Genomic DNA, 12,523 nt, shown 5'->3' with positions numbered 1-12,523 from the left:
TCACACGAGAAGAGGTTAAAATCTCCAAAATTTTTCTGTGTTGAAAAAAGAAGAGTGAGATGGGATCTGATTGAGGTGTTTAATATCGTAAAGGAATTTATAGTATTGATACATCATCTTTGTTCATTCCTAATGGCAAGAATAGTAGGACTTAGCAGACACAAGTATAAATTTTGGCAAGGTAGGAGTCATCTTCAGCTAATACAGTTTTTATTTTTCTAACAGGGTGGTTGGAATAGGTTGCTTTTTAATGTTGTGGAGGCAGTAAATTAAAGTGAGTTTAAGAGAAAGCTTGATAACTATAGGAATGATAAGGGCTGTCTTTAAGATTTTTTTTAATATTTATTTATTTAACAGATTTAGTTTAATTTAGAGGATGGGACAGCTGAGATGGACCAACAGGTTCCTTGTTGCCCCTAAAAATTATGCTGTTATTACTGATGTGATTACCAAAGCAGTCTCTATAAAGAGAATATCAAAAATAAATAGGAATACTACTTATTCTTATACACATTCTACTGTTCCTACAGCTTCTGTTTATGCCCTAACATAAAAATAAGGAACATGGTTGAGCTTTAGCATCACTATGAGGTACATGTGCTGTCCTACCTTAATTTATTTTGATGTTTCTCACAATAAAATGGGTTTTTAGCAGACCTACTGTGATAACTCAAACCATAAGTGGACATCACAAGAGACTGTTAAAAATTTAACATGGGTTTTTTGCAACCAGCTACATCTTTGGTGGACTTATTTTTTGTTACATGATTTTACTTGACTAAAGGAAACTGGTGGTGGGGAAAAAATTAAACAAAAGTCATATTACATATTTTTTGAAATAACCAGGGTTCCATATTAAGTTACTTTTCAATAATCAACATTACTAGCTTCGACGAAATCCCTAACTTCTTGTATGACAAGAATAAACTGGGTAAATGTTTACTACATCTGTCATATTTAGCTTGATGATAAAAACAAAGACAGAGATATAAAGAAACTTGTTATATTAATTTTTATTTTAGAAATAATTGTCTATATGTTATACTAATATACATATATACATATATACGACACACAAAAAATAATATATACATAATGAGCATCTCATTTATTCAACACATTAATTTTCAGAGTAAGTTCTGTAGTTTATGGTCTAATTTCTTTTGAATGTTAAAACATTAACTTGATTATCTCATATTATTTCTACTAAAGCATTACAGTGTATTATTAAAGATATATAATGAGAATTAATTACAAAAGGGAACATTGTTAGAATGGTTTAGTTATTTACATTTCTGATGTGTATCCTTAAGTACAAATTTTTGGTAACAAAGTTACTATCAATATTGCTGGTAAAATATTCTTTTTAATCTTTCAAATAACATTAAATTTTTTAAACAAAAAAATTTACCAAAAGGTCTTGACATAAAGAAAAAAATAGTAATATTTTTCATAAAATATCTTTCTCTCACTATATACAATGTATAATATTGGAATATTGCAATTAGAAATTATTGTGAACCACAAAACCAAAAATATATTTCTTCCTTCAAGCTACTTATAGATAATGGTTTTATTTTTAAGTATTCTTTACAGGTATTTTAATATCTTGTTATCCAAGATTGTGAAAAGTCTGTGGATGTAATTTTTTTTCACAATGCCTGTTTATATCTAAGGTAAATCCAAAATATTATACTCTTCATACAAATTCTGGGTTACATCATAAACTGCAACAGCAACTTCTTGTAACTGTTTCATCAAGACACAAATATCTTGTGGTGGCTGCTGATCACAAATTTTTTCCAAAAGCTGTTGTTTTCTTGGTAGTGTGTACATAGCTAAAAGGGCTGCATTTTGAATCAACCAAGGATGGAACTTTGCCAGTGTTTTGTTGGAGCATTCTTGAGCAGCAGTAGATGTTTTACCATCACTATCAAGGGTACTTATAGTTCCAATGAAAGCTGCAATAAACTCCAGGGCACGATGAAGCCGTAGAAGTGTTCTTGCTCCAGACGGACGTTTAGGATCCCTCAGAAGGTTGTTAGTATTTTCATACGTAATCATGGCTTGAATGGTCATGTAGTGTTCCCCTATTTCAGAGTTTAAATAGCCTTCCAAAATGGTAATTTTGCTAAGAACATCAGATGCAACAAAAGAAAACACAGAACCTAAAAACCCAAAAAACCTGAAACAAAAAATTAACAATGGTAAGTGCACTGTTATCATAGGATAATACACACCATATTGATTTCCAAGTTTAAATATAAGTACAGTATTGTCAAGACCACTAAAAATTGTTAGTTTTGGATTAAATACTGCAAAGCATTATTTAACCTGAAGTAGAGGGGGAAAGATGATTCCAGCGCAGATATGAAGCATTTGGATATCTTTGAGGGAATTTTACAATTGCTTCAGTATTTCTGATGTTCAAGAGTTAAGAAAGAAGCTACAGAATTTCTACATATATGTAGAAATGGCATAAGTAAGGATGCCTGTATTATGAAATTAGGTCAAGAACTAGGCAAAGACCAGTTAACTGGTTAGTTAGTATTGAGAGTTAAGAGTTATAAAAAATGAAGCTACAGCAAGGATGCTGAGAAAAATGCTAGTCACAAGTTTGACAGCGATAAGTTACTGACGCTGAGTTAGTAGCACTTTAAAGGCTACTGAAAAGTTTATGATAGCATCTCAAATCAGAGCTTTGATGTGAGATATGTTACGTCAGACCAGTGTAGTAGTACAAGTAAAAAGGCAACTGGAGCACTCACCATCATAGTAACCAATTACTTGAGAGTTTTGGTTCTTGCTTTGAAAAAGCCCAATGAGTTGCAGAAATTAGCCAATAAAGTATCAGGACTACTTGAGGGTAGTCAGGAATACTATTTGGAAAATCGAATAATAATTAATAGTGTTTAACTGAAAAGTGAAAATTAGAATTGTAAGAAACTAACGGTTTATTAAATGTTTAATTATTGATGTTAAAAGTATATACTATGTGGAAAGACTTAATAAATGTTGATGTATTTTGTGTAATGTCAGTCTTGGAATCTGTTTCTTTATTCTAACTGTAAATTACCTCGAGTTAGCGACTTGTGAGTGCCACTCGCCACTGCAATCCTCAACTAAATAAATTTGGTATAATTGGCAGTATAGTCAAAACTCCAACAACTAGCCCTAAGGGCATTGTCTGTTAGATATAAGAAGCATTGGAATAGTTCTATCACTGTCTGTAGTGGTAAGTATTATTATTTTAAGGTTAGTCCCTGATTGAGAGATTAAAAGCTAATTCAAACAGAAGCATGGCACACCAAAGGTTAAAGATATAAAATGTAAAAATGCTCTGGCTGTCATATAAATTTGCACTTATCTTACTGTATATTTGTCCACACCAAGTAGTTAACTCCCTGAGTGATGAATGCAAAAAATTTTTATACACATATTCCTTTGCACCTGGTCAATTCTTGTGTGACAAAAAACTTCCTCCATTACCTTGTTTCCAGTTAAAAAACAACAACAAAAACAAACACTTAAATGTGTATGCTTTATGTTCCGTAATCTGCCATAATGCTTCAAATATTAATCACATACCTACTTAGTGGAACATGCTATCTTAATAATGTGGCTATTTTCAGTCATTCTGTTTACAAAAGAGATATGTATTAAAACAGTAAATTACAATAACCTTTACCTAAGTTTGGGTAATTGCTAGAAAAGTTAACACCTTACTTTTCTGTTCAGATACATTTTTTATTGCTAATAATAATTACCTTTGAAAAAAACAAATACAGTTGTACAGTTCAATAAGTTTTAATGGCTACAAGACAGCTGATCTACAAACATTGTTAAAAAGAAAGGTAATAAATAAATCTCTGAAAACAAAATTGTAATTCTGAGATGTTATTATCAGCACTCTCACCACATTTTTTTTGTCTTGTTACATTTATCTAGTGTAGTGTTACTGTGGTTTTATCTGGTTAAACTGATTTCCTCAAAAGAAATTAGGCATGGATGCAGAATAAATCAAAAATGTTACCATCTTCCTTACCTGAAAATATATTTGCAATAGATACTTATCTCTCTGCATTCAGTAGCTTTTCCTTGCATGCCTACCTTTAAGATTTTGTGCATGCCACTGGTTTTGAGCTCTGTCCCACCTGAAATGTGTTTTAATGTGAACTGTGCTAGTGCATGATGTAATCATCATGCAACAATAGCCCTTCATCAATAAGAGGGTGACACATCCTCCATGCACAGTAGATTCCCATAAGTACTTGCACTTGAAATTAACTTCATTCTTATCCTTGGCATTGCCTATAATGGATGTGTTTCTTTAAACTTAAACTTAATTTTGTGAGATTTGTGCTGCCTTTTGATAGTGTTATTTTTCTTTGGTTTCCTTTTAGTTTTAATTTTGATTTCAAGCTACATCAACACATACGAGTTCATTTTGATATGTTCCTGGATCAGCTTAGTTCCCACTTTTAAATGCCTCTTCTTCCTCGACTTCATGAGTCTTTTTGCCATGGCTTATAGCTGTTCCCCTTTTCTATTCTTGGACTCCCAATCCCTGGAGTCTCTTCCACCTACTTTGGGGACTGACCCTCTGCCTCCAATAAAACTATCTAGTGCTCAATTTTCCTGTCTTTGCATTTCTTTTTACCTTATCTCCTTTGTTACCTATCCTCTCTTCATCTTCTACTTGTAGCCTTACACCATGATACTGTTAGATTATTCTGGTTACTTGGTTCCTCTGGTTCTGAAGATTATGGTCTTCTCTCTGTCATTTGTCTTCCCCAAAACAGAAAATTCTAATTTTCCTTCTTATAACTCTACTTGCCCACTCCCCATCCCACACACAAAAAAGTAGTAGGCTATATTTCTATATCCTATATAGGATATCTTTTATAGGATTTTGTTTATATTTAACAGTGGACATAAACAATCAATTTGTGTTTAATAACAATTTTTGGTTCATGAAATAAAAAACAAGTAATTTGGTTAAACATATTTAGCAAAACTGAATACTTCTAATTTGTTTTTAAAGCAGTATGAAAATAATAATTATAAAGAGGATCCAAATTATGTCAGACCTTATGCACGAAGAAATTTAAAAAGAATGTAGCCTTTTACATATGCGGTGCCACTAGAAGTAGCCAATATTTTATAGCTCTGCTGGTGCCATACTCCTCAAATTAGGCTTTTTAAGAAACAAAATCTTACAAAATGTTCTGATAAAAACATCACTTAAGGAGTTCTTGATGACATTTTGTCTCTGCTGTTGATACATTAAATGTGAGCATCATCTCCACCAGCTTCAAGATATTGCAAAGAGTGGGGGGGGGGGGCTTCCTTGACAGAATGACAGTCCATGTAGAAAGAACCGGTATTCCACTGAAACTATTCATTTGTGCTTTAAATCTATTAAACTTCTCCACTATTACTGTCTTCTTTTCTTTGGTGAAAAGGACATCAAGATGGATTAGGATTTATTCAACGTCAGTATTGCCATATGATCTGAGATTATCATTATTTTCTGGCCATAATATGTATAAACCTGGAAACCCTGGGCTGGTATGCAGTTGTAGTTTGAAAACCTATGATTAATGCATTTGACCAAGTTGTCAGTATGTCCTGTATCACTTGTCAAATTGGTTGCTGTGTCATATTTGCTTTGTTATATTTTATATCTATGGGAGCAGAAGTTTGGCACAGAAATAGTCAAGTTGTTAAATAGAATGGCAGATTACCATGTCCTTTAAAATAAAATTTTAAATATTCTTCTTCACTAGGATTCCTAATGATAAATATACCATCACTTAAAGTAAACCATCACTTTTTTTTTGTTTCATTATATTGAAGTTAGTGACTGTGGCCTGTCTTTTTACAACAGATCAAAACTTAGCTAACTGATTTCACACCTTTGCCTAAAATAATAAAAAAATCTGGGATTCACACATTGAAAAAGTGAATTGAATGAATTGACAAACCAACTGTTTGCATTATTTCTATAAATTTAGATATATAATATCTACATTAAATGCAATATTTTTGCAGATGCCACAGAAAGGTAGTATACACAGGTGCAGTTTTTTTTTTAAATTTAGTAAAATGACAATATGTAAGTATTAAATGTGAGTCATAAGATGAGAAAAACTAAAACACTGATTTCTTTATTCACTGTCTGTTGCCTGCTGTTTTAGATTTTCTTACCATGTTAAATGGATAAAGCAGATGTGTGTGAGTATTAACAATCATACTTAAATTATACTGGACAGCAGAAAAATTTGCTACTGGAGAAAATTCAAGTGATTCAGAGTAATTTGACAGTGCTGATTTCAAAATTGTTGTCAGAATTTGTCCATCACCTATATATTTTGAGTTATTGTAATATCTCAATATTTTATCAGCACTATATGAAATACCATGCAATCAACTCAGTACAGTAGATTTATGCAGTGAAATTAAGTTCACTTGGACAGTTTAATGGGAAAAAGATATACATTTTTGATAACTTCAAACACTGACTGTATTATATTGATGTAAAATTCCAAATATATTGTTCATATGTACTATTTGTTCTTCATATAATTGTAGCACATTGCACCACTTTTGCTTCATTCCCACACTCACCTGCTCTGCCTGGGAATCACATAACTTTTATGTGTTAAGTTTGCTAGAACATTCAAGAAGTCCCTCGACTGAGCATAAAAGGGGTGGAGTCAGACATCTCTCTCTCAGTTGCCTCTCACACGCTTGGTCACTTCTCCTCGCTCCGCACATAGTTAAAAAAAAGTCTGAACAGTTTCCTCACATCATACCCACGATATAATCAAATTCTGCAAAAACTTTGTTTTTTAAAATCTTTTAAACTCTAGTTCTGTAAACTTAAATTCTTTTATATTTTTTAGAAAATCATTTGAAATACTGGCTGCTTCCAGTTCAAAGTCCAGTTTAAAGTCCAAAAGTGCAAAAATCACCCAGTTTCAGCTATGTTTGTGGAAAGTATATTACAGTTTCACAAAGGAAAAACATTCCACACAAGGTAAAGGTAGCTTACTATCACTATTTTGGGTTTACAACTGGTGACCAAGAAAAATATTGGGCTCCACACATGTTGTACAATTTGTACATCTGGCTTGAAAAAGTGGCTGAATAAAAAGAGAGCAAGTACGCCAGTTGCAGTTGCTATGATATGGCATGAGCCCAAAGATAATCTGACTGTTATTTTTGTATGACTAATGTTTCTGGATATTCAGGCAAAACTAAACAATACATTAAATATCCGGATACTGCATCTGCAATTAAACCAGTACCTAAAGGGGATGGTCTTCAAGTGTCACATCCACCAGCGAATTGGGGAAACAGAAGAGTTATCCTGCAAAGAAGAAATGAATCATCTTCATCTAGCTATTCTATTCCTGTGGCACCTCAACATAAACTGCCTCATTTAATCACACAAGAACAGCTAAATGGCCTGATTCATGACTTGGCTCTCGTTTACAGCAATGGAATTTGTTAGTTTTAGGAATTAGAGCTACAATTTAACGAAGTCGCCATGAAAGTCTTGCTTCTCACTACAATATGCAACATGTTTTGTGTTTTTGTACAAAAGTTAGTGCACTAATGGAAAAATAAGGTACTGAACACCATCCTAGAGAATAGAGACTATTTATCGATTTATCTAAAGTTAGTCTCAAAGCCGTGCTTTTGCCCAATGGGAACACTAAGCCATCAATTCTTGTTGCTCATGCTGTGAACATGAAAGAAACTTATCAAAGCATGGAGATTATATATTCTTGAATGTAATTTTCATGATATAAAAGAATATTCTGAATAAATCTATCATAACTTTAACAACAGAGGTGATTTTCAACATGATTTTTAGAATCAGCATCATCAAGTTACTCAGAAACAGTTGCACTGTTTCTATTAGCAGAGAAAAAAATTTTTTTTTGTTGCCCAGCTTATACATAAAACAATATATATTCAATTATGCCATTTGGAGAAAATCAGCTTTAAGAAAGCTACAACTCAAAAGTGTAAAACAACATAATTTTAATTAGTTGATTATATTCATGACATTAATCAATTTAAACATAAATTTGATTACTGGATAGTTGAAATAATTGAAAACTATAATAATCAGAAACACTAGTTGGTTATTTTTGGAACATAAATTAATTTACTCATAATTTCAATTAATCTATTATTTTACATAACATTAATTGATGTAATTGGTTCTGGTAGGTAATCATTTATGTTGATTCAGTTAATTATCCAGCCCCAGTTATATTTTACAAAGTTTGTAAAAATATTGCTTAGAAAAGATGGTTAAAGTGGTACTTTTTTCAAACCACTTTAAACATTACTGGGAAATAAGGTAGACTTTCTGAATAATTTACATTAGTTACAATCATTAAGACAGTTTAATTAAGCAGGTGTTAAAACAGAAACAGATTGTATTTGAGTAGCAGACCTACAGAAAATTATCTAAATTTCAACAAAAATGGAGCCAAAACTTTAAGTTTGCAAAGTATTCCATACTTGTTTCTGTGAGGATGGAAAATCCATCATTTTTTTTTCACCCTTTTGTAATATAATACAAAATGCAATTAGAAACATTTATAATTGAATTTCTCAATTAATGAAACCAATTTTTATTAAATTTTCCATTACAATATCTTCTAAAAATGCAATATACTCAAATACAAAGGTGCTCATAGATATGAGCATTGCAAATAATTTCACTGAGGAAAACATGCCATATGTATTTAGCTTTAAAAATTCACAGTTTTTAAGAAGGAGGTTTGAAATTTTTGCAATAAGTGAAAACTATTGTTACTACTAGCACTAGCCAATATATTGGGCAAGATACTAGTTGTACAATCATATGCTATAGTAATAATAGAAATTTGGCAAACTTGTGTCTAACCAAAGTAGCTAACCAAATATTTGGGCCAATACTAGCACTAGTACATATATTTCAATTTGTAATGCTTTTGAAAATATATAAATAAAGTTATTGAATTATGTTCAGGTGCCAGAAGACTTGAAGTTTGCTACTTGTACTTCTCTTTTCAAGGGAAGTGATAAAAATTATTCAGTAATTATACACCTATTAGTCTTACTTCAGTGGAGGGAAAAATGTTTTAAAAGTCTGATAAAAGATGATTTGCAAAGTCATTTAACAAATTTTAAAATTTTGTTTGATAGTTAGTGTGGTTTTACTAGGAGAAATTCTTGCCTTACTAAACCTTTTGACATACTTTGAAAAGATTACTGTTTATGTAACTAAGGGTAAGGGTGTGGATTTGGTTTATCTGGATTATAAGAAAGCATTTGACAAGGTCACATCTTAAAGGCTTGTTAAAAATTATCTCTGTAGGTGTGATGATAAGATGGCTCATTGGATAGAAAAGTGGCTGAATGGAAGAAAGCAGAGGGTTGTTATAAACAGAGTTCAGTAAATACTAGATTATGTTACAAGTGGGAACCTCAGGGCTCAGTGTAAAGACCTTTTGCACTTTTTAATTTACATAATGACAAAGATGAAGGAGTGGGCAATGAATTACTTAAACTAACTGATAATATTAAGATCTTGGGTGTTACTGGCTGTGAGAAGGATGCTACTGCTTTACATAAGGATTTAAATCATTTAGTGAGTTGGATGAGTAAATAGCAGTTGGCTTTTAATTATAATAAATGCAAGATAATGCCTTTGGATATCATAAGTATAATCAAGAAGAAAAAAGATCTTGGTGTTCTGGTTGAATGGTGTCTTAAGCCATCCAAGCAGTGTGCTGTTACAAGTGGTAAGACAAATAGGGTTTTAGGTTATATTTACAGAAATATTGAAAACAAGTCTGAAGAGGTTATACTTTCATTGTACAGGTCCCTTCTTAGGCCTGATTTGGAGTATTGTGTTCAGTCTTGAGCTCCTTACCTTAGGAAGGACATTTAAGTATTGGAAAGGGGTCAAGGAAGGGTAATAGGATAATACATAGAATGGAAAAGTTGTCATGCGAGGACAGGTTAAGATTTCTGAAAATGTTTTCTCTTGGAAAAAAGAAAAGCTAGAGGTGATCTGACTGAATTGTTTAAGGTTATAAAGATAACTAATAGTGTTGCTGCATCATCTCTTTACACTAATGGTGAGTATGGTATTGGTTGGACTAGAGAATGCAAATATAAATGTTGGCAGGGTTGAAGCCATCTATGGAATGGGTTGCCTTCAATTTCAAATTTGGTGAATGAAGTAAATTTAAAGGCATTTAAGGGAAGGCTTGATAAATATTTAAATGGTAAGGGATATCTAAGCTTTTTTTAATAGCTTAGTGGAAAGGACAGCCTAGATAGATCAGTACTAGGCATCTTGTTTACCTTAAATTTTATGTTATTATTGTGACTCCTGGTCAAGTAACACACTAAGAGTGAACACAGTTATAATAATTATATTGAAGTAGTCATACTTGCTTTTGTTATTACTACTGCTAGTGCTACTACTAGTACTACTATTAAATCAAAGACTATTTCTATTTATGACATAATATTTTTGGAAGTATCAATAATAAATATCAAATAAAAGTTGAAATCATGCATTACTAGTACTAGTAGTAATATTACAGCAAGCAAAGTAGTTATAAGACTTATAACTCATAGTTATACAATATAAACATGAATTTAAGTCTAACTTAGTTTGAAAATAACTAAAACTAAAAGGTTTAATGCTGAAATACTTAAAATTAAATTACGCTGATACTGATACATACCTATATAACTCCATATATCCTCTTAAATAATTTTCTAAGCTTAATGCTGCGACATTTTCCTTACATTTTTCAAAAGCTTCACAAACAAGCTTTGATCAAAATAGTTTTTCTTTTCTACAGGATCATCAGTGCCTTTACCTTTAGAAGACAACATTTCTCTTCCCGAACTATTAATGACTGTTAACAAAGTACACTGATTTGTTTTTTTATTATTTACAAATACTGAAACAGGGTTTTTATCACAACGTGGATTTGGCCTCATACTCATAGCTGACTGCTTTAAAATAAGGCTATAAATTTGAAATTCGGTATTTACCACAGTTTGTAATAATTATTGGAAATTTTATTTCTCTTCTACACATACTTGGTTTAATTTTTCCAAATTCAGACCTAATCTGTAATTAGCACATGTCTTTTAATCTTGCAAAGATAAGTTATGCATATTGATTAACAAAATATTAAATATTATTGTTGCCCTACAGGGGTAGCTGTAGATGAAGTTAAAGAAGAACAAATATCAGAGCATAGATAGCTGTAACAAGATTTTTAAATCCTTCTAGACAATGTATGTTAGCTGGGTAATAAGACAAACAGGATTTTTGATTGTATGAATAGAAGTCTTGACCACAAGCTTTGATTTAGTAGTTTTCTAGATGGAGCTGCTAATATGATAATATGCTAGGTTTAGAAAGTTTATAGTCCTAGAATGTTCGTGAATATTAATTACAGAGAAACTTTGTGAACTCTCTAGAAACAAAGCTACATTATAAATATGAGAATCAGTTAAGTATTTAATGCGAAGTTAGTGAAGTATTCAGACCACTGTTAATTATTACATGTATTCAGTTACTCTATCAATTAGCCATGAAATTGTACAAGTAGCTATTTGAACGTAGTTCTAATACCATTAGAAAGGAATTTCTGTTGAAAAGTTATATGTGAACTAAGGCCTACAAGTTGAATCAGAGTGAACATAGCCCGTAGAAACAATATGAAAGAAAAACTAATTATTATTATGTGGCATGGGCTTTGCATTAATTTTCCCATGTGATTTAACCGAAACCACTAAATGATAGAAGTGATAGAACATGTTAAAAACTGTATTATTTGATTATGTCTTGTGTTTTAAATCATGTTCGAATTGTTTTCTTTTATTACAATTAATTTTTAAAATTTTTGTCAAAGGAATTTAGAATGATGTGTTACGACAGCGGAAGTCACGTGACCCTAGTAACACGCCATGAACTTCTAGAAAAATCATGTCCCTTCGTGAAGCCTCGAGTGTTTACTAGATGTACGGTATTCTTGCATATAAGACCGCCAAGAAGTGACGGCAACAAGGTAATTGAACTGCAGACAGAGATAGAGACTGACAATTGGGACTAGCAAGTGAGCCGTTCGTTGTGAATTATTAGCGTTTGTTATAGCGTGACTGTGGAAATGAAGTGTATTGCAAAGTTGTATTCAGAAAGAATAAACTAGTTTTATTTAAGAAAGGACTTGTGTCGCTAAAGTTTCTTGGAAAGAATTTTTAAGGAAAAATTAACTAACGATAGAGACATAACAGGTGTATAACTTTTCACTGATTTTTAACTCATGGTTAAAATAGTTTTATTTTATTTTATCCAGTGTTGTAATATATTATTTTCCAGTTTAGTTAATAAGTTATTTCATATGTTATTGTTACGACATCGAGGTCACGTGACTAGTATCACGCCACGTCATTCTCGAACATTCACGTCTTTTTCTTAAAT

General features: G+C 31.7%; 1 protein-coding gene across 1 annotated transcript; it reads right to left on the bottom strand.

The window, feature by feature from the left end:
- Positions 1-1,423: 1,423 nt before the first annotated feature.
- LOC106474034 (ceramide-1-phosphate transfer protein-like) lies at positions 1,424-10,858 on the bottom strand (the record flags this gene model as incomplete). Its single annotated transcript, XM_013934719.2, has 2 exons — positions 1,424-2,185; positions 10,770-10,858. Coding segments are annotated over 2 exons (603 nt in total), but the record flags the coding sequence as incomplete, so codon positions are not given.
- Between the last annotated feature and the right edge of the window lie 1,665 nt (positions 10,859-12,523).

This window comes from Limulus polyphemus, unplaced genomic scaffold (genome assembly GCF_000517525.1).
Source record: "Limulus polyphemus unplaced genomic scaffold, Limulus_polyphemus-2.1.2 Scaffold6745, whole genome shotgun sequence".
NCBI classification, from domain to species: Eukaryota; Metazoa; Arthropoda; class Merostomata; order Xiphosura; family Limulidae; genus Limulus; species Limulus polyphemus.
The sequence above is the reverse complement of the archived record's forward strand: the minus strand, read 5'-3'. Positions and strand labels throughout refer to the sequence as shown.